The following is a 25688-nucleotide window of genomic DNA, read 5'->3' as shown; positions in this document are numbered from 1 at the left end:
CACAATAACAAGAAAAAGGAATTATTAAGAACAATACAACCTACGTATACCTGTGTAGTGCATGTAGTAAGAACTACAGGGATACGTGGAGAACACCTGTTGGAAGAGAAAAAGTAAACTCAAATTTGCAAATATATAACTCATCTGTTTATACAAAAGAACATTTATCAGTCAATGAACAATGTTGCATATCTCAGAAAATCTGGATAAGATCCATAGTGTCCGAAGACCTTACCCGTATTAAATCGGGGGACCACCAACGGCTCCTGGTAACAACTCAGGGCGTGAGGCAACGCTCTATGTACAGAGAAAGGGAAAAATAATACCAGGGAATGGAAAGTCGTGTTTAAAAAGGTGGACCGAAATGGTGCCACCGTAAGAATTTGTTTGCCCACATGGTGATTCTACAGAAAGTATGGCAGAGAAGGCAGATCCGACCACATCTTACTAAGGCCGGCATATAAAGCAATGTTAAACGTGTGATGTGTAAAATGTCTGGGGTAAGCTCTACATATCACCCACATCGATCGCAATGATGAGAGTATTATAACTACTCGTAACACAAAGACGCTAAAAAAGCCACCAGGCTACTTGTCAATGTTATCTATCCGATTGGTAACACAGTCTGCTGCGACTGCACTAGGATTTCATTATTTGCGCGCTGAGAGAGGGAGTGAGTGTATAAAGAAATGGTGCACGCAATTGCAAAATATATTCGCACCTTCAATCTCGTGATAACGGGGCGAAAATGCCTCCCACCGCCGTCTGATTGAGCGCAATGGAAAAGAGACAGAGAGGTGTTTGCTGCCTCAACGTGAACCCTTTAAAAACAATTCTGTCACAACACACCACAACACTTACCTCTCCGTCACTACCCCGGGCTCGTACCTGGATGTTGCGAGCGGTAGCGGACGGAAGTTAGCGTGGTATTTAAATGGGAAAAAAGTCTTCACCTGTCACCAATTACCGGCGTCGCAGGTCTCTAAACGTTATGCGGCGTGATGTGATAGTCGTGTGACGTTACGTATCCCATAAACTCGGTTTCAAACTGCCAAAAGGAAGGAGAGATCTGGGTATTGTAGTTTATAATGTTAACCCCGTGAATTTATCACAAGCATGTATGGAAAGTGAGGAAATATTACATTTATCGTAATACTGAATGATGTATTACAAAAGCATTGTTTCCCCCAAAATGTTTTGGAAGGAAGTATATTTTATATTTGCGCAGTGGCTTGCTGTCAAAGAAGCAAAAGTCTCTGGAATGTAACCCAACAAAGTGAATATTCTGGATGGTAATGGTCACACAGTATGATGTAAATACAGAAATGTAGGGCCCTACATACTGCATAAAAGTAACTAAATGGATGCAGGCAACATCATTCAGATGCGTAAAAACTGGTGTATGTGTCCGTCAAGGCCGGGTGAAACTGTATATTTAAACAGTGAACACACTGCCTTTACAATTGATGTAATAGACGCCCAGATATGTATAAATACGGCCCAAAGATTGGTACTGCAAGCAGAAAAATGAAGGTACCCGCCATTAGACTGAGGTCCACGGGATGTCGTCATTGATGCCCTCTAAGTCAGGGCCCTACATTTCTGTATTTACATCATACTGTGTGACCATTACCATCCAGAATATTCACTTTGTTGGGTTACATACACGAGAGTTTTGCTTCTTTGACAGCAAGCCACTGTGCAAATATAAAATATACTTCCTTCCAAAAATGTTTGGGGGAAACAATGCTTTTGTAATACATCATTCAGTATTACGACAAATGTAATATTACCTCACTTTCCATACATGCTTATGATAAATTCACGGGGTTAACATTATAAACTACAATACCCAGCTCTCTCCATCCTTTTGGTAGTTTGAAACAGAGTTTATGGGATACGTAACGTTGCGCGGCTATCACTTCACGCCGCATGATGTTTAGAGACGTGAGACGCCGGTAATTGGTGACAGGTTAAGACGTTTTTCCCATTTAAACACCACGCTAACTTCCATCCGCTACCGCTCGCAACATCCAGGTACGAGCCCGAGGTAGTGACGGAGAGGTAAGTGTTGTGGTGTGTTGTGACAGAATTGTTTTTAAAGGGTTCACGTTGAGGCAGCAAACACCTCTCTGTCTTTTTTCCAATGCGCTCAATCAGAGGGCGGTGGGAGGCATTTTCGCCCCGTTATCACGAGATTGAAGGTGCGAATGTATTTTGCAATTGCGTGCACCATCTCTTTATACACTCACTCCCTCTCTCAGCGCGCAAATAATGAAATCCTTGTGCAGCCGCAGCAGACTGTGTTAGCTATCGGGTAGATAACATTGACAAGTAGCCCAGTGGCTTTTTTAGCGTCTTTGTGTTACGAGTAGTTATAATACTCTCATCATTGCGATCGATGTGGATGATATGTAGAGCTTACCCCAGACATTTTACACATCACACGTTTAACATCTGTTTGCTTTATATGCCGGCCTTAGTAAGATGTGGTCGGATCTGCCTTCTCTGCCATACTTTCTGTAGAATCACCATGTGGGCAAACAAATTCTCACTGTGGCACCATTTCGGTCCACCTTTTTAAACACGACTTTCCATTCCTTGGTATTATTTTCCCCTTTCTCTGTCCATAGAGCGTTGCCTCACGACCTTAGTGGTTACCAGGAGCAGTTGGCGATCCCCCGATTTAATACGGGTATGGTGTTCAGACACGATGGATCTAATCCAGATTTTCTGAGATATGCACTGTTATACATTGTTCATTGACTGATAAATGTTCTTTTGTATACACAGATAAGTTATATATTTGCAAATTTGAGTTTACTTCTTCTCTTCCAACAGGTGTTCTCCACATATCCCTGTAGTTCTTACTACATGCACTACACAGGTATACGTAGGTTGTATTGTTCTTCATAATTCTTTTTTCTTGTTATTGTGTGACATTAGGACTCACAAAAATTTGCAGTAGTAAACCTTTTGGTCCTGAAGAAAGCAATGATCAATTTATGATCACCAGTGGCTGAAACATGTAGACCCCTTCAGCAATACTTCACCCATGCTATCACACATCTATTTGGATTGCGCGTATACTGCTTTTTAACCCTTGACACCACGAGATATTTAACAAATTTGTTTGTCTCCTGGTAGCCAATTTTAGATTTCTCACATTATATACACTGCATCACGTATTTCCACTTCATTGCTTCATGTTCCATCGAATTTAGGATATCTCGCCCTAGGATAACATTAAAACATCCATGAGCTCCTCCTTTACCCTCGCAAGGAGTTGTAGCTCCTTGGCTGCACTAGGTTGCAGCCAAGAGGAGATCCCAAATGATGAAGCATGCCATCTCGGTGGGTGATGGGATTCCGTCCTCTTAATGAGGATTTTTTTCTCCTGTTCTAGCTTGTTGGTTTGCGCTGTTTACTTGTCTTTGTATACTCATTTAGTCAGAGACCCGTGGCTTTTTGTTGTTAACATAGTTTGACTTTCCCAAACAAAAAAGATGTATACTTTTGCAGTATATATCTTCTTAGCTATTCTGTCTCTGTGTATTTATCGCTGAGTAGGTGAATTACAAGATCTGAATAATTCGATCCAGAAGCCTGTGCCAAATCTTCTGAGCCTTCCTCCATTCAATTCAGCATCCTGTGCTTCCCCCTTGTTTGAATAATACATGGCTCTCATGTTTTCTAAGTGGATCAGGATGAAGCTTGAAGGATCAATCAAATCAGGGGTTTGTTAATCGCGTCTACTCATCCGTGAGGGTCTGAAGGCGCTGGGGGGCAGGTTCCAGTCCATCAAGGAGGGGGTCTGCCAAAGAGCTAGGTTTTGAGGTTTCATGCGAAGATGGGGAGCGATGGTGTCTGTCTGAGGTGGAGGGGAAGGGCGTTCCAGGCTCTGGCAGCGAAGAAGGAGAAGGAGCATCCTCCAGATCTGGTCTTTTTGGTGCGGGGGACTACGGCGAGCTGGGCTGATTGTAGGGTCCTTTGGTGTGCGTGAAATTTGAGTCGGCTTTTCAGGTATGCTGGTCTGGTGTCGTGGAAGGCCTTGTGTGCGTGGGTGCGAATCTTGAAGGTGATTCTCATCTCGATGGGGAGCCAGTGGAGTGTGCGCAGGTGCTGGGAGATGTGGCAGTGTCTTGGCAGGTTGATGATCAGTCTTGCAGCGGCGTCTGGATGTTTTGTAGCTTGCGGTGAGGTTTTTGTTTATTCCGGCATAGAGTGCGTAGTCAAGTCTGCGGGTGACGAGGGTGTGAGTGACGGTCTTTCTGTGCTCGAGGGGGATCCACTTGAAGGTTTTACGTAGGAGGCGGAGGGTGTGGAAATAGGAGGATGCGACGGAGTTGATCTGGCAGTCCATTTTGTGCTCGGAGTCCAGGATGATTCCAAGGATGCATGCGTGGTCCGTGGGGGTGGGTGGGCTTCCAAGGACGGGGGCCACCAGGTGTTGTTCCCGGCGTCGGGGTTTGGGGCCATGATGAGTACTTCCGTTTTGTCGGTGTTGAGTTGTAGGCAGCTGCTTTTCATCCATTTGGTGACGGCATCCATGCCTTCTTGAAACTTCTGGCGGTGTTGGGTTTGTTGGATAGGGAGCGGATGAGTTGGGTGTCTTCTACGTATGACACAATGTTGAGTCTGTAGGTTCTGACGATGGGGGCGAGCGGAGCCATGTAGACATTGAAAAGCATTGGGCTGCATGATGACCCCTGGGGAACTCCTGCAGGTGGTGGGTGTAGCGTCCGAGAGGAAAGGGGAAAGTCTGACCCGCTGCGTTCTGCCAGAGAAGAAGGAGTGGATCCAGTCGAGGGCCTTGTCCTGGATCCCTGCGTCTTGGAGTGTGTGTATTAGGGTGTGATGAGAGACTGTGTTGAATGCCGCTGAGAGGTCGAGGAGGATGAGGGCTACTGTTTCTCCTTTGTCCAGTAGGGAACGGTTGTTGTCAGTTGCGGAGAGGAGGGCGATTTCCATGCTGTGTTTTTTTCTGAAGCCGGATTGGGAGGAGTCAAGGATGTTGTGCTCTTCAATAAAGGTGGCGAGTTGGCTGTTGATGGCTTTCTCAATGACTTTCGATGGCAACGGGAGTAGGGAGATGGGTCTGTAGTTCTTGAGGTTGGTGGGATCCGCCAAGGGCTTCTTCAGAAGGGGGTTGATCTCGGCGTGTTTCCAGTCGTCGGAGAACGAGGGATTCGTTAGGGAGCGGTTGATGGTATGGAGGAGCATGGGTGCGATGGTGTCGGTGGCTCTGTTGAAGATGTGGTGGGGGCAGGGGTCCTTGGGGGCCCCGGAGTGGATTGACTTCATTGTCTTCAGTGTGTCTTAGGTGCTGAGGGCTGTCCAGTTGTCAATCGTTGGCTGCAGGGGACCGGGGGTGGCTGATGGGGGTTCAGTGTGTTGGTTGTCTTCGTCGAAGTTGTCGTAAATGTTCTTGATTTTGAGGTGGAAGAAGGTGCTGAGTTTGTTGTAGAGGTCTTGTGAGGGAGGGATGTCGGTGGACTCGCTGGTGTGTTGGGCAAACTCCTTGATGATGCTGAAGAGTTCTTTGCTGTTGTGCGCGTGGCTGGAGATTCTGTCTTTTTTTTCTTGTTTTTCTGATGAGTTGGTGGTGGGCGTTGGTGGCGGCTCTGAAGTCGTTGTGGACCTCTGTGGATTTGGAGTTCCTCCAGGCATTTTCGAGGCGGCGGCCTGTACGTCTGGACTCTCGAAGTTCGGTGGTAAACCATCTGTCTTTCTTAGCGTGAGTGTTGTTTTTTTCTTGAGGGGGGCTATGGTGTTGGCGCTGTCGGAGATCCATCTGTGCAGAGTTTGGGCTGCGGTGTTGGCGTTGTTGTCATCCGCGATGATTGAGGTGGAGTTGCTGAGTGAGGAGGTGAGCTGGTCATCGGTGATTTTGGTCCAGTTTCTTCGTGGGAGCAGGTGCTGGTGTCTGTGGATGGTGGGTCTTCTGAAGCTGAAGTGGACGCATCGGTGGTCCGTCCATGGGAGTTTGGTGGTGTGGCTGAAAGTGATGAAGTTCCCTGTTGTGAAGAGGGGGTTGAGGGTGTGTCCTGCTGAGTGCGTGGGTTTGGTCACGATCTGGCGGAGTCCAATGTTGTGGAGGTTGTCCAGGAGGGATGTGGTGTTGGGGTCCAGTTGGTTGTCGAAGGTGGAAGTTGAGGTCTCCCAGCAGGGTGTAGTTGGTGAATGCGATGGCATGCGGGGAGATGATGTCCGTGATGGAGTTGGCGAATGGTCTGTGGGGTCCAGGGGGTCGGTAGATGAGGGTTCCTCAGAGGGTGGAGGCAAGGCTGGCCAGTATCTTGAAGTGAAGGTGTTCCATCAGGTCTGTGGTTTCGTCGGGGAGTGTGCTCAGGTGGAGGGTGGATTTGTGGACGATGACGATTCCTCCTCCCAGGTGAGTGGAGCGGTCCTTCCTGGAGATCTTGTATCCTTGGGGAATGGCGTTGGAGATGTCCGGTTCCAGGGTGGTGTTGGTCCAGGTTTTGGTGAAGAATGCTACGTCCGGGGTGGCGCTGTCGAGGAGGTCCCAGATTTCAGTGGCGTGTTTGTGGAGTGATCTGACGTTGAGGAGGATGCATTGTAGGGTCTTCGGTTCGGGCGTGTTCTTGCAGTCGCGTTGTGCTGGGTCTGTGTTCCAGGCGGTGCTGTAGATGAGCCGGCAGCGGTGACAGCTTAAAAGCCCGTGGGTGTCGGCTGGTGATGCTAGCTTGCAGTTGTTGTTGCGCCCTGGGTTGAGTGCGTGGAGTGTCGCTGGGTTGTAGCGCTGGCGTCGTGGAGGTCCAGGGTTCCTGGCGCTGGTCGCGGTCAGGCGCAGAAGGGCTTGCCTTTGGCGTGCCAGCAGTGCGGCCGAACAGTGGTCGCCATTAAGAAGGGGTCAGGGAGGGCTGGGCAGCTGGGAGCAGGGAGGGGAGCTGGATTGGGCCGGTGGCACTGGTCGTGCTGGGGGGAGGGGCCGCGGGGGCAGCAGGGGCGGGGAAAACGTGTGGGAAAGAGGGAATAAAAGGAATAAAAGGAAATAAAGGAAATAAAAGGAAATAAAAGGGGACTAAGGAATGGAGGAAAAGAAGGGTTTCAGCAGTAGGTAGACTGGTCTTGGCTTCAGTACATTTATCTGGTACAGTTATGCTTCACGCCACCTGGGGCTGTTTATTTTGTTCGAAAGACAACCTAGCCCTGAACTCAGTTGCCCATCATGAGTGACTTTTGAGAAAGAAACCACTGAATAGTACTTCTCCTAAATCGTTCCTCTTCTGTCACCAACAAGGACACAATGTTCAATCTACAGGAGACAGAGTTAGCTTGTCTGCCCATTTCCAAGTTCTCCGATGCTCCTGTTCCATTAGACGCTCCTCAAGAAGTCTCTTCTGGTGTGTGGAATATGAGACTATAAATATTAAAATGCCATGAAGACCAGAAGAAGGGGAATCTGTTTGACCACTGAATGGGAGATTGCCTGAAGTTGATGACATTTGTGGGGAATCCAAGATGTCTGGAATGATACTGGTCTGCTTATAGTTTATCTGGAGGCCAGATTGTGAAAGACCTTTGAAGTTCTTTGAAAACCTTGCAAAACCCAACTAGTAGAATAAGCTTTAATCAAATAATGATAAATCTATAGGCAGGTGAGTATTCTTTGACATCACAGAAAAGCTAACACCACTAATGTGTGTTGGGAAAGGGTGCGTGTGGCGGATCTTCAAACTGATGGGCAATTTTTTGCACTGTTAATATAGGTTGCATATTTGCAATAGCAGACCTTTTACGCACTTCTGACAATTAAAATGTAGATATATGTGTCCTGTAAATACAGGGCACACATTTAAAATACTACAGTAATTTGGGGGTAAATTTGGTGTGGCACTAACATGCTCAGCTTTTGCCACGTAAATACATTTTTTGTGCTTCTGAGGTTCACTGTGTGTTTGAATTCCTGCTTTTGGCATTTCCACATCAAGCATAAATAAAATAAGTAAATGCCTTCCTGGTGTTCTTGAACTTTCTTGGCTGCATCTTCCTTGCCCAGAAGATGACTCCGCTGCATCTAGAGGTGCAGGAGAAAATGTATTGTTACCTGGAGTGTGATGTTGCAAAGAGTACTCAGAAACCTGAGTTTGCAACTGTTCTGTACAATAGATAGCACTAACATGTCTTTTGGTATACTCTGCATTGCGGAAAGCTCTTTTTTATGTTTACACCTTCTGAAAGGCTGTGCACTGAATGCAGAGTAAGGGAGCCTTTGCCTCGTAGTTACTAGGGGTTTCGCTAGCTTGGCCAAAGGTTGATGATTTACTCCACAAAAGGTGTATTTTTTTGTAATTGCTTTTCAAGTGGTGGGGTTGTTGCCTGTGCCAGAAGAGTGTTTGAATCAAGTGATTGAAAACACCTCTCCAAAACAGATTGATTAGGACTTTCGATTTGATTTGATTTGATTCTGGAATTTATATAGCGCACGATTGCCCAGGTGCGTCTAGGCGCTTTGCGGAGGAGATTGCCGGAGATGGTATATTTTAGTTTGAAAAGACCCATGTCTTTAGTAGTTTTCTGAAACCGAGCAGTGTTAGGTAGCTTTTGATATGTAACGGAAGCAGGTTCCACAACCTCACAGTACCCAAGACAAAGCTCCTTCCTCCCCAGCTCACTTTCTTGAATTTTGGTGTCTGGAGGAGTTTGTTCTGTGCTGAGCGTAAGTGCTTTGATGGAAGGTACCATGTGAAGTGTTGCTTCAAGAATGCTGGTCCATTTCTGTGAACAACTTTGTATGCTAGACATAAGGCTTTGAAATCTATTCTTTTCTTCATAGGAAGCCAATGGAGTTTTTTCAAACCTTCTGAGATGGACTGGAATTTGGGAATGTCTAGCAGCATTCTGGCGGCAGCGTTTTGTGCTCGCTAAAGTTTAAGCATATGCTGTTTCTGAAGGCCAAGGTCTAATGCATTTCCATAGTCCAGTTTAGCCATAGCTAGGACCATCACTAGTGTTTTTAAAGCTTCAGAGGGAATGAAGGAGCGCACTTTGCGGATTGATTTTAATGTGAGAAACACTAAAGAGACGATTTTGTTGACCTAGTGTTGGAAGGTCAGTCTGTCATCAAAAATGACACCCAGGTCACTTTATGTACTGGGGTAGGGTGAGCACCCATACTGGAAGGCCAACAGTTCTGAGACCAGAAGGATGTGTCAGGACCCAGTAGGAGGACCTCAGTTTTGGTTCCATTAAGCTTTAGACAGTTTGTCCCCATCCATTGATTTATGTGGGACATGCATTGGTTAAACGCTCAGCTGTTTCCTCTGGCTTGCTAGAGATGGACACAACAATTTGGGTGTCATCTGCGTAAGATATAAGTGTAAAGCCAAATTGTCTGCTGACCTTAGCTAAAGGGGTCACATAAAGGATGAACAGGGTAGGGTTTAAGGAGGAGCCCTGCAGCACCCCACAAGGCAGCGTGAACTGCTCTGAGCAGGAGTCCCCGATCTGAACAAATTGGTATCTGTTGTTCAGAAAGGATTTGAGCAGCTTTTGACGGAGTTCTTGATTCCCACCTCTTGGAGCCTTCTGATTAGAATGTAATGTTCATGGTGTCAAAGGCTGCCGACAGATCCAACAGGAGTCTCTTGTCTTGTCAAATCCAACAGTTACAAAGTTTCAACTTCCATCCCCAATTATTTGGAGCTCTTCATCTGCATGAGAACCCATAGAAAAAATACTTTTTCTCTTTAGCTGGACATTCATCACAACAAAAGTGATACATAACTAAGAGGAGAATCACAGAATGACCCAGAAGTAATAGCCAATGGCTAATAAACCAGCTTATATATGTGTAGCACTGCTGGACTTAGCTGAGGTCATTATATTCATATCAAACATTCTTTCACTTTCCTACTGGGGTTCTAAGGCACTGAGTCCCATACAATATTGTTATAGCAACCAATTAGGGCTGTGGTACCTGCTTCACAGAGGGATATCCACACTATCCAAAAAAATCTGATTTCCCCACAAGAGCATTATCTCACCCTTTTCTTGTCTCGGAGAATCAAAGAGGTGCATCATCGCAACTGTGAATTCACTACAATGAGGTAATGCTACACAAGAGCCAGTAGATTAAATTAGGTAAGTTCAATAGCAAATATTTTCAACATAATTACATTTATGTAGAAAGGTGAAAAAGGATATGGTTAAATATTTAATTTGCTAGGGTTGGAATTATACTTAGATTTAGGATAAAGTTTTATTTTGATATAGTTTATAAGAGTTTGGTTTGCTAGTATGGAAAGTTAAGGTTACATATCTAATTTAATTCAATACAAATTATTCAAAGGGTAATGTGGCATTACTCTTAAATTAACTTTGCATGTATTTGGATTTAATTTAAGATAATTTTAGGACTAGCATTGAGGGAATTTGACACAAAATTATGGTTTATTTTTTAATTGAATGCAACTTAATTTACATTAAATAAGGGTTAGAGTTCACAATATGTTTATAAGGTTTGTAACTAATCATTTTATTTTATTTAAATTACTTAAGATAAGGGCAAATGCTTGTGTTACCTTAAAGTTAACAATTTAATAAACCTATTTCTTTAATGTAGATGTTATAATAAACTATTTAATTTAAATAAAGTTAAATTAAAAGGTTAGTAATTAAATTAAATTCAGTTTGAGTTGATGTAGGTCTTCAGTTACGATTATGATTAGGAGAATCAAATACAATAATTGTTTAAAACTAATTTTACTTTAACACGGTCGATGTAGATCAGAACCATTAAATGTATGCGATTTTGGAGCTGTGGTGTTTTTTGCATATATACAGATTTTCCGCTTTTCCCACACAATCCATTATCTGATGCATAATTTGCAGATTTTAAGAAAAAAAAGTTGTTTGTAGCTCAAACAAATCAAACATTACCTAAAAACACAGTGACATGTTGCTGTACAGGGGAAGGCCCTTTGCAGTGTTTGAATGTAAATTGTTACTAATAAGGTTGACCAGACAGTGTTAGCATGTAACAAGAACAAAGTAATGCAGTAATACTGTCACAGAATGTGCTGCATTGTGTCATATAACTTGTCTTTTCTTGTTATACAATTTAGTCAACTCTGCACATTATTTTGCCAACCTTGTCACATAATCCTGTGGTGTTGATGTAGATGTAGGGTCAATGTAGTAGAGTCAAAGTAGTGGGGAATTAGATTTAAAAGCTACATTGTCCATATAGTAGAAATCAAGATAGTGAGTAGGATGTGGCACTTTGAGGTACTGGACCCAAGAGTGGTAGCACAATTGCAACCACATAAAAATAACGGATTGGAATTTCACTCATGTACTGTGAGTCTTGGTCTGATAATCTGAGCCTTACCCGTTCTTTGTGGCTCTGGTGGTGGATACAATTACTATGTGCATTATTCATATATTATTTGTTGCTTTATAAAGAGCAAATATTACCCTTACTAAGAGGACATTTGCGCAGTTTTTAAAATATTAAAGACTAGCGGTAAGAGAGGCCTAGCCGGAGTCTTTAATAGTAGAGTATCAACAATTACAGATGTTTGTGGCAGTGGTGTTTAGATATCTAAATTAATCTCCACAGTTACTCTGCTGGTGACTCCGGGGAAAGTTACAATATCATCCATCAGAGAAATTCTTGACTGGTATGATTCTTGGGACTGGAGAATATCCACAGCATTGTCTTCCAATTTATGATATCTCGTTGACCTCAATCTAAATCAATATCCCTGTTGATAGGTAGACATGTTTCTACAATTGGACCTGCTCCTGCTTTTTTTAGTGGCTAAGAAGTTTCCATGCTATATCCAGCTTGCAAATGATTAGCCCTGATGGTGTATAAAAAAGAAGAAAAGTAAACAAAAAGGATGAAGTACCAGAACTTGTGGCATTCGTAGACTGTCATCCTTCTAAAGAGGAATAGATCGGGTTCATCTGCCAGAGGCTTGTCGTGTACTAGACCAGGCTATGATTCTCTTCTTTTTCCTGATCTGTCACCTCTCAGACTTCAATGGTCTGGATGTTGAAGTTATTTCCATGTCAAGCATGGCAAGCACAAGCTAACGATACGCAAACAACAGTGTATTTCTCCATTCACGAAGGGTAACTCATAGTTTTAAAACATGCTAAGTGATGATACTTACTTTCAGAGGGCCTGGCGACAAGTTGCACGGTGCATGGGTGCCAAAATTACAGTGCCAAGAATGGGGACTAACAGGCAGATCTCATTTTGACTGGTGAAATACACATGTGGATTCCCATTCTGAGCTGCATAACAGGTACTTTACCACTCCCTTTTCTGCCCGCTTTGAGCAGGTGGTATATGGAGGGGAGACAGTTGCAGAGCAGGGACAAGAAGGGCGTCTGTAGCAGTTGAGGCTACTGGTATGAAGAGGGTAGCCTTTAAAGGGCACTTGTGCCTGCAGGCCCTGCCTGGACCCGTATTCAATTTTACTAATCAGCATTTCTGACTAGTAAAAACGGACCCACTATTCTGCAGTTGGTTTTATCGAACACCAGGTCAGTTATGTTTGGGTGGCGCGAAGTCCTATCTGAGGATACCTCTCTGCCTAAGTTGTAATCGGAATTGGTGAAACAGTGGTTCTTTAGGGGTTTCAACTGAATTAAACTCTGTTCCCCTATTATGTTTGCAATGCTCAGGTCTCATGGGCTATTGGGTAGGTCCATTATCGACCTGTAATTGGGCACATATACTGTTGCTCAACCATTTTTAGAAATTTCAAATTGAAATAAATAGTTTATACTTGAATAATTGTGAAATGATCTGAATTCACTGTCAAAATCTATAACTATTGCCATTTCTAATGAAAACTTGCATAGATGCTTATATAACGATCCCAAAGAGTACAGTGAGTTTACTTGCTCTTCAGACGCTAGAAAACTTGAACTAAGCACAGAGTGGTAGGGCTCAGATCACTTCTTCACCATCATAACATAAGAAGAAGAGCACAACTTGTGTCCGGATATGGATAAGAATTATAAAATCACTAACACGTGGTATAACAGACATGCAGCCAACCGAGTAAGTGGACTGTAAATGTTTGGAATGAGATGTGTTGCAACTTCTAATTACACAGAGGTTCTCATTACAAGTGGCCCAAAGAATAAACCGGATTTTCCCCATCTCTGGAGTTTCAATATACCAGGAGTACTGGTAACTCCTACGGTGGGAAAGATCTGGCCCATTATGAGTTTGACCTGAAAGTCCACCCAGAACTAAGGAATTAGAGGGTAAACGGTAGTTCTGGGTACAATTACCCAAGTAATTCCTCATTGTCCCATGACTTTCACCCTGAGATTGTGGCTGTTTTCTGTAGCCAAAATATCTGTGTGAAAGTTAAAAGTACATAGTTATGATGGTGCTGGTAACTTGTGTTATACTGGCCACATCAGAATCAAAGGGCCACTCGTAATGACAGCCGTAATATGTATTATCAGGAATGGTTTATTGGGCTAACTGCAATTTTTTTACACAACTTTTTAAATGGCACTAAACAACTGATTTTTAATTTCAGTTGCCTGATGACAGAGAAAGGGTCTTGAGATCACAAAGGGACAAGAAACACCTTGCACAAGCAGGTTTATGATGGATACCTATCCAAGAGCTCATAAAAATGTAAACACAAATGTGCAGACAATGGTAAAAGAGGCAGGATAAAACAATGGAGAGGCTAGTGGCATTAAAGAAATACAACAATAAGATGATCCAAAGAAAAGGAAGCACATCATTATGAGTTGCAACATTCCTGTATCAATAGCCTGCAAATTCTACCAAAGACGATGAGTCACAAATTATGTAAATGTTATGTAAAATCCATGTGTCTTTGTGCATAAATGTACGTAATGGCTATGTCAACATTTATTTAACTGCACTTTATAAATGTATTCTGAAAGCAATTAAAACACAGTTAAACTAAACACTGATTAACAGGGATGCATCTAAGCAAATGCATTCCATGACGAGTAAAAGACAGAAATAAATAGTAGCAATATCTTGACAGTTGAAGTAATGGAAAAATAGAAAAGGAACTATTGAAAAAACTAAAAACACTCATAAATTAAAACATACATAGAGAAATTGAAGTGAGGTGTGCCCAAATCCCATCCATGAGCTCAAGTCAGAGCCGAATGCACTCACAAAGTTTAAACTCAATCATAGAAAAATCACAGTTAATACTATTTGTGATGGAAACTAAGTTACAATAGATAACATTTAGAAATATCAAATATACATCATCAATTCTGCACTTAAGTACAGAATGTCTGAATAGAATCAGAACAAAGTGTTCTTTTTGCCCAATCCCTACCCTAGTAGAAAGGCCCTGGTTTGGGGCATTTCTCCTACCTGTGATTGCACATTGGCTCCGACTTGGGACCCCTGGTAAGTATCCCCATTCAGACTCTGCATGTTCATGAACATATCCCCAGAATTTGGAAGGTTAAAAGAACCAGAAGAACCTGGAAAGGAAAGAGTTGAGGATCTGAATATAACCCCAAGGTTGTTAAAGCAAAGTAATGAAAGAAGAATGAAAAATGAGAATATATCTCTTAAAGATCAAAGGTGATAAGCAAGGTAGTTAGATATCGTGACTGAGAAACTCCCGCTCCACATGCACCCACAAACAGATTAGAAATTCAGACTTGTTCTGTGTTCCTAATACAGTTTGATTTTAAGACTCCATCTCTCAGGATGCAGCCCTGCTGTCATGAGTGATGTGACACTAACCGAATTGACTTGCCTAATAGGATCTATCTATGTATATATCTATCTATCTCTCTATCTATCTCTCTATCTCTCTATCTCTCTATCTCTCTATCTATCTATCTATCTATCTATCTCTCTATCTATCTATCTAGCAATCTTTCCAAATATATATATATATATATCTATATATACACATATATACATTATATGTGTGTGAACACACACATAGATGGATAGATAGATAGATAGATAGATAGATAGATAGATAGATAGATAGATAGATAGATAGATAGATAGATAGATAGATAGATAGATAGATAGATAGATAGATAGATAGATAGATAGATAGATAACACCATATCTAGATTATAACACCTTATGAGAATGTAAATTGAAATTATATTTATGATCTCATTAATATTTTTATTATTTTGTTCATTTAGATAGTCCACATAACATAGGAGAGTGAGAGAGAAATTTCTTATAAGATGCAACAATACTAACTTAATGGTACTTAAAGATCATACTTGACAGATGACTCCTCAAAAGTGTTAAATGTGGTCCAGCTTTTCGTTTAGTATGTACTTCCTAACTAAAGCTCTTCTGGTGATAAGACTGAATTACCCTTAAAAAATAGTTTCGCTAATAAAAGTGAAACCTGTGCGGCCATTATAATTTTGGAATTTTTCATTTGCTACCAAAACATCGACATGAGATTATTTAAGAAGTCAGATATTACTTAATTATTCCAGTCAAACGTTATATTTGTTAACAAATTACAACTTTTTGGCAATTTGTGGTGGTCATGAATAAAACAATTTACGTTTATTGTCTTTGCCCAAAGCCTGCACTTTAAAACCTTCATTAAAATGCACTTTTTGAGGCAGGAAATTAGGCAGATTTTTTATATTTAACTTTCAAATTTAATCTTTTTTTCTCCTCTTTAAAAACATAAAGAAAATCTTTTTCCCTCTCAATACATAAACCAATCCAATGTTTGGTGAAATTATCTCTACACAGCAGCTTTTGCCCCACTATGCAAATCATAATTAGGATGGATGCGGACTCCCACCTGCATTATTTGCTGTTAACTATCACCAACAATGGGCAGACAGGATCTTACAGGCATGTGGGGCATCTGCCTATGAACATTGCTCTACTTCTTGAGAAAACTGAATGATTACGCCTCTAAAGAGGCATGGGTATATCAGAACTTGGCTTTTAGATTTCCACTGTGGTTGGGGGAACATATTGTAAAAGACTATCTGAGCTAAATTAAACAGATTAACTAAAAAGCAAATGTGAAATTTCTACTCACTCTTTGAGAGCAGATTGCAAAATCTCACTCATTTGGTATGGTGAAATGGTGGGGGAAATGAGGGAAAAAGCAATGATTTGAACGTAGCGGAGATTATTCTAGGCAAAAGATTACTGATCACATTTTTCACCAGTTCCTCAGTTTACACTATGACTCTCAAGGACTGTTGTTAATACATTGATGTTTATCATGACTAAATTGAATAATAGATGATCTAGTGGGTTGCATTACACTATACCAAGAGGTGGTACTTACCAATACTCAATATTATTCAAAATTGACAATGAAGGGCTTGTTGCAAAGACCATTATGCATGTATTCTACATTACCTTTGAAAAGAGTACGACTACTCATGAATATACTATTTATCCTACAATAGGCGACTGCACTGAAAGACTGTCTGATCCCTGCAGAGAAAAACCTGGCATTCTATACATCTCTAAAGGAAACCAGAAATCTAACTCAAAACTTCATGTAATTTTCTAGGAAAATCCTCAAATCAAACACTCTTTTTTACGGATATTCTGATGATAGAATATAGGTTATTTTCAGTTAGTAGAACAAAGCTCTTCTCGGCTCTGTTGTTCTTTGACATCATGCTATAAACATTAGTAATATGATTCTTTCCACATATAATAGAATCTATGATAAAGATCACAATTCGGACTCTGTACACATATGCTGTGGAAGTTGATTTTTAATGTAGCTAGTCCTACTTCGTTGATGTCATCAAGTAGAAGTTGGGATGCTGATTTTAATGCTAGTTATTTATTGTTTTAAATTAAAGAAGTAACAACAGAGAATATCAAAACCATGCCACTTTGTTCAAGTGTTGGCCAACATACCGGTCTAATCTCACAGCCATACCGCTAAAGACTTTGTGCCTGATTTAGATCTCGGCCGACAGGTTACTCCATCACAATGGTGACTGATATCTCATCCGCCGAAATATAAATCTCGTTATATCCCATGGGATTTATATTTCGAAGGACGGAGTATCTGACACAGTTGTGACAGAGTGCCCCGTCCACCGAGATCTGAACCAGGCCTAAAATATTTATAGTTGTCTGAGTTAGACAAAGCAATGATTTCTCAATGTGCATAATCATAAACATTGCAAAAATTATAATTGTTTGAAAATCAATGAGCATACATACCAGAATTTGGTGTTGTTGGAGAGTTTGTCTGGTTATTCTGGACTGCTGCTGCCACCGCGTGTGCTGCAGTTACAGCTGTTTTTGCAGCATAAAGGTTGGCTTCTTCCTGAAATTTTCCGATGTTCTTTTTGTAACGGATTCGCTTATTACCAAACCAATTGGATACCTGCAGGTAAACATAAGAACAATGGCAATATTTTCAGGTAGAGCTCTGTTCAGTATGACATTCACACAATAATATTCACTGGCTACTACATTTCGTACATATGAATGAAGGACGAACAGAGTTAAAAAAGGGCGCGAGAACAGCTCGGTAATGCTAGTATTCTGACAAAGTTTGTAAAACAAGGGATTACAAATATGCAACAATTTTCAAACTGCAATTGACCAGCGGAATTGAAATAGCAAGCCTACTGTTAATAATGAATATGTTGGCAAGTCAATAAATACTACAGGGCAAGGGGAGTTCAAGGCACAAAGGTGATGTTTGGTTAAGTACGAGAGAGGAAAAAAGTCGAGAAAGAATGCAATTGCTTTTTGTGGTTGGGCTGGAACCACCTTGGCAACTGTACAATTACAGTGAGGTTTTGTGAGATAACAAAGAAAGGTGTAACAGCAATCAAGAATGGATGAATGACAGCTCTCTTGTGGCCCTTTGAAGATACTACACCTCGCCAAAATGTCCCCGAACCTCTCAAGATCAACCCATTTGGGTGGCAGTTTGATCAGAACAAAAAGCAACTCAAATGACATGCTTCTAGAGACAGTATTGCTTGTAATTCCATTTTAATAATCGACTCTATGAAAGTAATTAGCAAAAATGCTACTCACCAATGTGCCTCCAGGTCAAAGGCTTTTTCTTTTTTTTTAAAAATGATGCAGGGGCAGATTAAATGTAATTAAAAAAGTAAGCAAAATCCCTTATTCTCAGGTCCAGCCCATGCTTTGAAAGCTGTGCAAAACTAAAGTAAATACAGGACATATTAAAAAACAGCTGTGAACATTTGTGGCTTCTCGGGAGAGGCAGGGGTACATGTGAATCTGCAGCTTCTTTATGCTATGAACAGATGCTTCAAGGATAACATTTTCAGTTCGTAGCATGTGTGGCTGTCGATTCACATGCTCTGCATCGACTATAAACCAGTCCCTCTCCATAGCGGACTAACACCTGTTGACTTGCTAGCACGTCTACATGATAATCCTTTGTGAAGCTGTAAGGCGGAGCCCAAGAAACAGCCTTACCAGCCTTACAGATATCGCTTAAAGGGATATTGCTCAAAAAGGCTTGGGTGGCCCTCTTCTTTAGTATAGAGTGTGTGATTGGCCTTGGAATATCAAGTCTTTATGCACTTATCGATCTTGCTTGCAATGCCTGCTTTAGAGATGGCATGACCCCATGTTGGGGAAGGCTACAGAAAGCTGATTGGACTCCCCAAGGGCTTAGTTCTGTCAGTATGATAAGTGTGCCCTCTTTGCATCCAGAGTGTGAAAGGCCCTTTCAACTATGGACTCTGGTTGAAAGACAATCGGGTATCTCAATGGCATGGTTCTTGTGAGAAGTTGAAACAACTTTAGGCAGACATTTGGGGATGGTATGATGAACTAATCTATCCTTGTGAACCTGAATGAATGGTTCTTGTACTGTAAGGGATTGGAGCTCACTAATGCATCTGAGGGAGGTGATTGCGACTAGGATGGCTACCTTCCATGACACAAACATTAGGTCATATTAGTATAGGGGCTCAACATGAGCACCCACGAGTCATGTGAGGACCACACTGAAGACCCATACAGATGCAGGGGGGTGTCTTCAGGGGTACTTCTGCATTAAGACACTCTATGAACGCCTTGATGACTGGGACCCTAAAAAGAGATGAGTGTCGTCTATTTTGTTGACACGCTATAACTGCAGTCAAGTGCAAGCATTTGGAGGTGTAGGCAAGGTCTGCCTTATGTAGGTGCAGACGGTAGCATACAAGCTTCTGCAATTAAACCCTGAAGGGGTCTCAGTATTTTGAGAGATAGTAGTGTATAAATCATTTCCACTAGGCTGTGTAATAGGCATGAGGGGTAGGTTTGTGTGCCTGTCTAAGGATAAGCATGCATTCCTCTGGAAGTTCAAAATAGCCCGAACTCAGGTGCCAGATCTAGCAATGATGCTGAGTGAGAAGATTCCGCCTGATTGTAAGCTTCCTGTAGGGATTGACTGACATCTCTAGGAGCTTTGAGTTCCAGGACTGTATTGCTCAGATTGCTGCCTTTGGGATAAGGGACTATGTAAAGGATGAGTGGGAGAAGCAGAAAAGCATAGGCAAATATCCTTGACCAGTTCATCCATAGTGCAATTGACGTGGACTGTGGTTTTGGTTACCTAGAGGCGAGGTCTTGGCATTTTGTGTTTTCAGGAGTGGTGAATGGTCTATGTGTGGGGTCACTCACCTCTGCAATTACCCGTGAATTACCTGTGAAGGGTCAGAGAGTGGAGAACTTGTTAATGTGTTCTGCTGAGTTGGTTGTAAAGTTGTTCTCCACTCCCGATAAATGCTGCACCAATGTTGGGTTGCCCAGTGCAAGTTTCCTGAGACAATGCAGACAGTTGGGGATTGCACCCCTGCTGCTAGATGTTGTACTTCGCTGACATATTGTCTGGCTTTATTAGAACTGTCTTGCAATGAATGAACTTGAATAATTATTTGAGGGCTAGCTGAAAGGATAGCAGCTCCAGCTAGTGTACGTGGTACCCCTGGTGCTGCGTGGTCAGTTGCAGGGTCATTGTGCCTTTCACAGGTATCTTGTGGAGGTAAGTTTTCCACCAAGACATGCATCAGTGGTGATGGTAAATTGTGGAAGGAGTTCTAGAAAAGGCCTGCTGAGAAACAGGTTGATGATATTCCCCCAAAGCAGAGAGTGCTGGGCCCTGGTCATTACCATCACTAGATCTTCCCAATGCCTCACTGCATCTGGCTACTGTCTTGAGAGGCACTCCAGTAGTGGGCACATGTGCAGCCTGGAGTGTGGTACAATCACTATGTATGAAGCTATCATCAACAATGAGGGAATTGTGTGTCTGAAAAAGAGGAATCAGCTGTTGAAATAACATCACTCTTTATTAGTTTGAATATGCGTTCCCTCTCACCGCATTCAGAACAGAGAGGATGAACCTGTTTAATGGTGGGAGGTTGAGAATAGGCCAAAACGAAATTTCTTTTTGAGGATCAGGAAGCAGAGGGAGCACACCTGTATCCCATGTTGGTGGGGAGGGATGGTTTGAAGGGCCCTTTGTGAGGTGCACTTAAACCTCTTTCTCTAGAAGGTGCTGATGGTCTGAGCTTAGGAAGTTGCGACGGGTGGGATGTTTGGAGGAATGGTGTGGAATTTGAGGCAGTATGCATAATGGAGAAGATTAGCTGATATGAGATGATGGTTTTCCACTGAAGGAAGAAGTGAGTCATTCTTCCCCCAAACGAGTAACAGGATCAGTGGTAAGGATGGGGGAGTCACTGCTTGCTTCTGTATTTCCCTCAACCATTACCCCTTCAGCTCCCTCTTTGAAAGGTCTTGGATTACTGTGGGTCCTTACAGGATTGTTGGTGCTATTGGTACAGAGGTCTCTGGCCAGTGGCTGCCGGTTTGGCACAGACGCTGGTTTGCTTCCTCCAAAAGTTGAAGTTGTATGTGGCTAACCTGAGCATCCGCATAAAAATGAGAAGGTAATGCACAATGTGTTCTGTCTTAGACATGGTCGTAGCTAGGAAGTCATCCTCATCCTGCACTGCATGCATCTTCACGATGGTGCTGTGCGGCCCGTGTTGGAATGGGGTAGTGTCGTTGGGTGGGAATGGTTTGGCAGAGTACAGTTCGAGGTCAGAATTGTCTTGGGGATCTACTACATAGTCCTAACACAGATCATATCCCTTCTGGATACGAAACGGCTCATCTTAAGAGTCCTGTGAGGAGTAGGGGCTGCCAAAATTTGAATCAATGTTCTGTGGGTTGCGGGAGTGGGATGCTAGTGGAGTTGTAGTGGATAAGGGTAGATACGGTGATGGCCAATTGACTGAGTTGCTAACTCTTCTGGGGATAGGTAGTCTTGAGAGGTCGAGGCTTGGTTCCTCTTCAAAGGCCAGCCAGCATTTTATCTGGATTCGGATAACTTCTGGTGCAGGTGTTTTGGTAAGAATCTTGCCTGTTTCTGAGAGGATGAATTCTTCCTTTTATTTCACATCTAGGACCTCAGAGAGTGCCTCTAAGATTGACACCTCTGTGGTTCCTACTTCAATGTCGAAGAGAGTTTGAAGACAGCTATTGATGCCAGTGATGAAGGGGCTTGAGTGAGGCTTTATGGAGACTAAGGGCCGAGGTGGTGTTAAAGCAATTTGCAATTTGGTGCTTTAAGATGCAGCCTTTGCTTCCCTACCAGTGGAGCCAACCCTAACGTTTTTGCCATTTCCGACTCAACCCAGGGTACTAAGCCCAAATCCCAAGGTGGTGTTTCTTTGTTTCTGACGAAGGGCCTATGGCTATCTACCACTTGGCCTGGCAGAATGCCGTCGGATCTGGTCTCCATCTCTCAAACAATGGTTATCTCTGCATCTTGTGGTAAGCCCACCTTAACTCCCTCCGGTACTTGAGGGCTTTCTTGCAGCAGAATGCATGGCAGGCTTTATAGGAGGTCACCTCGCTATCAGGGAAGAGGCAGAGGTTACCAACACTGGAGTATTTGTTGTGCATGTTCAACAGAACTGGAAGGGCTTTTTTCAATGCCCTGCAGGATGTAAATTCTGCAAGAATCAAAGAAGAAGGCTGGATGTTTGTAGAGGACGAAGCTTGAGTTGGCGACTGCTGGTTCTGCATTCCCGGTGACATGGGTGGATGCTCTCGGCTGTGCAACAGCACTGTTTTAAAAATGGGGATCGAAGGGTAATAAGCTAAATCCAAGAAAGCTTTCCTGAACATCCGAGCACGACTGTGGAACAAAACAATCTTAGGTGTAGCCAGTGTGCTTGTGCATTGTAGAGTAAGGATGGAGTCAAAACAGGGCTTGTGACTCAAATTAATTCTGGAAAAAACAGGTAGGAGTATGCTGAGCACTTATATCTACAACCACACATACAATATATGCGTATATAGATGTGTGTGTGTGTATGTATATATATATTTATATATACTGAACGGATTTATACCATTCAAAAAAAGGTCTCTTTCTGAACCAAGGGATACCTTTTTGCCAAATTTGGTGTAATTCTGTTCAGCAGTTTCAGCTGTAACCGTGTCTAAAGTTTCCTATGGGAAATTAATTTTTCTACCTCTATTTTTTTAATTTCTCAGGCACTACTGAACGGATTAACTCCATTAAAAAAAAGGTCTCTTTCTGAAACAAGGGCTACCTTTTTGACAAATTTGGTGTAATTCCATTCAGCAGTTCGAGATGTAGCCGTGTCTAAAGTTTCCTATGGGAATTAATATTTTTCTTGGCCCCCGCTTGGTGAATCGCCCCGAAACTTTCAGGATAGGACCGGAGCACCCCACAAGTTTTGAAACTTTCGAGAAGATTCATCATCCGGCGCCAAAGTTATTAGGAAAACAAAAAACGCTTTTCCTATGGAAAGTAGGTCCTAACTATAACTATCTACTGGCGACCGCCAGTAGATAATATACATACATATATATATATCTATAAATATATATATATACATATATATATATCGAAGCTCCAAGGTTGCCCTGTTGTGGGAAGCACTCTGACGCTGTTCATGGGTAACACCCTTTTATTGGTACAAGAGGCGCAGATGGAACAATCAATCGCGTAGGCAGTTCAGCAACGTCCCAGAGCCTGACGCGTTTCGAAGTGTAGAAACCTTCTTCCTCAGAGGCAAAGACGTTCTGAAGGTGTGCTTTCTGTGGACTTGCCCCTTAAATTGCCAAATGGCCCGCCCTTGATGGGCCCCTCATGCCGTTCTGAGCAAGGGATGCTGGGTCATAGGTATGCCAGAAAACCCGGTGTGTATAGACCGCTCATCGCCATGAGCGAGGAATGCTGGGCCATGTAGTCCCTGACGAATTTGATCGCGTTGCACGTAATGTTCCTGCCGCCAAATTCAAGCCCTCAGATGGGCCTCAATGTCCATGCCCCTCTTTAAATCCGTCACAACGTCCCCAATTGCAGGTCAGCTAATTAACTGGCCTTCTGGCCCCCAGTTGTAGGGTGGTGCATTCCCGACGGCCGGACCGCCGCCTAAAATCGAAGCTCCAAGGTTGCCCTGTTGTGGGAAGCACACTGATGCTGTTCATGGGTAACACCCTTTTATTGGTACAAGAGGCACAGATGGAACAATCAATCGCGTAGGCAGTTCAGCAACGTCCCAGAGCCTGACGCGTTTCGAAGTGTAGAAACCTTCTTCCTCAGAGGCAAAGACGTTCTGAAGGTGTGCTTTCTGTGGACTTGCCCCTTAAATTGCCAAATGGCCCGCCCTTGATGGGCCCCTCATGCCGTTCTGAGCAAGGGATGCTGGGTCATAGGTATGCCAGAAAACCCGGTCTGTATAGACCGCTCATCGCCATGAGGGAGGAATGCTGGGCCATGTAGTCCCTGACTGTTAGAAATGGGATTTCTGGTTGGCTGAGGCTTGCGCCAAAGCCAGGCAGAAACCACCACTCTAGTCAGGGCTGGGGAGTTACACGCCAAAGATAACCCCTGCTCACCCCCTTGGTAGCTTGGCACGAGCAGACAGGCTTATCCCTGAGGCGATGTGTAAAGCGTTTGCGCGCGCACCCAGCAACAACACCCAAGGCCCACCACAAAGGAAACTCCACACAAGGTATTCTATAAAAATAGCCTTTGTATTATACACAACACATTAGATAAAAACACACACTTTACAATGTGCCAACAGGCACGGGCAGAATTTACAAGGGATTATATGTACAGGGGACAGGGCCACATGGACCACTGTCAGGAATTAGCACTTAGAACATAGCACAAATCACCAATAGTAAACATAGGACATAACACAAAGTAACTGTACAACCAGTCTCTACTGGCGCAATAATGACCTCAGCGTCATCACACTAGCATCAGGTATAAAACCTATCCTGTATCTATCACAGGGGCATAAATCACATTATGCAATTCTCATTGGTCTAACTCATTAGACCTAGCCACCTAATTACACCTACACTAGGGGCGTTCATAACACAGGGAAGTACATTCTCCCTACCAACAACCTACGCAGGTAAAACAACCTCCTAGGCAGAAAAGACCACATTTAGAGGTACACAACACAGGGTGCGCAAAACATGCTATATACAGTACATTTCCTAGCACCCAAAAGCACATTAGCATGAATCGCAATAACACCTCAATCCCATTAGAGTCCAGGACGCACCAGAACCTAAACGTAGCAGCTGCCCACTACTTGCTGGGCAGCTGGGGACAAGCACAGGGCCTAAACGCTGCAGCTGGCACTAAGTGCTGCGCAGCTGTGGAAGGCAAATAGGGGCCGGGGCTCTCAAATGGCCCATGACACAATATCCAGCACGTTGGAGCCACCTAGCTCAGAAAGTCACTTTGGAGCGCACTAGCGCTCTTAACATAAACAATGCGGGGGACGTTGGAGCCCTCTAGGCTCTATAACCAATTTTGCCCGTCTCGTTGGAGTCCCCCTCAGGGGGCTCTGGGACCATAAAGATGGCCCCTTGACCGTGGGAGCGCCACTCGCTCTCTAGGAAATATCCGGTCCCGGTTGGAGCGACCCGCTGCCAAACGGGGCCGCTCCGAGAGAACTGTGCCTCGAGGGGCACCAACAACAAGGAGCCCCCACTTACCGGGCTCTTTTCTTCATCCGCGGTGGGGCAGGCACCGGCAATGTGCCTCGAGCCCCCTCCGCCTTTAGTCTGCCTTCGGCGCTGCCTGCGGGGCTCTCTCACCACAGGAGAGCTCCGTCCCTGGAGGCGCCGGTCCTCGCCCGGTCCCCCATCTCGGGACCGGGACTTCTCTGGTGGAGCCTGCGAGGCTCCGGGGACAATGGCGGCACTTCCGCTTCCGTCCCGCGGCCCCGCCCACAACCAGGCGGGCCGCGGACTCGGCGGCAGTTGAGCTGAAGCTCGGGCCGCGGCGGTGATTTCTCCTTCTATGATCGCGGGGTGGGCACCCGCAATAAAACAACCATAAGCGGGGTGGGCACCCGCAATAGGGATAATACGGCAATGAAGACGCAGGGTGGGCACCTGCATACAATTAGAAATAAAGGAATAAGCGGGGTGGGCACCCGCAACAGGACACAAGGCGGGGGAATCCCTACGCTGGGGATTCCCTCTAAAAAGATCGCAGCCCAGCGCTGCAGGCAGCAAAGAGAGACGCTCGGGTAAATCAGGGAAGCGCTCTGCCATAGAAATGAAGCGCCTCTCAGCAGAGTGCAGGTACAGCGCCCACCAAGCGCTAGGGCAGCCTAGAGTCCATAAGGCTTAGCAAGGAAGCACAGCAAAT

General features: G+C 43.7%; 1 protein-coding gene across 6 annotated transcripts in view; it reads right to left on the bottom strand.

The window, feature by feature from the left end:
- The window catches only part of PBX3 (PBX homeobox 3), a 416653-nt gene that overhangs the window by 36068 nt on the left and 354897 nt on the right, over window positions 1-25688 (bottom strand). For 3 of the 6 annotated variants that reach the window (XM_085613808.1, XM_085613806.1, XM_085613807.1), the window contains exons 6-7: window positions 17204-17369; window positions 14369-14481 (exon numbers count right to left, since the gene is read on the bottom strand). In XM_085613808.1, coding sequence (XP_085469934.1) covers window positions 14369-14481; window positions 17204-17369 — 279 coding nt within the window. The remainder of the gene's footprint in view (window positions 1-14368; window positions 14482-17203; window positions 17370-25688) is intronic. The other 3 variants (XR_014964693.1, XR_014964699.1, XM_085613810.1) reach the window with 1 other exon arrangement.

Source organism: Triturus cristatus, chromosome 1_2, assembly GCF_964204655.1.
Source record: "Triturus cristatus chromosome 1_2, aTriCri1.1, whole genome shotgun sequence".
Classification (NCBI taxonomy): domain Eukaryota; kingdom Metazoa; phylum Chordata; class Amphibia; order Caudata; family Salamandridae; genus Triturus; species Triturus cristatus.
Note: the sequence above shows the minus strand (reverse complement) of the source record. Positions and strands in the feature narration are given on the sequence as shown.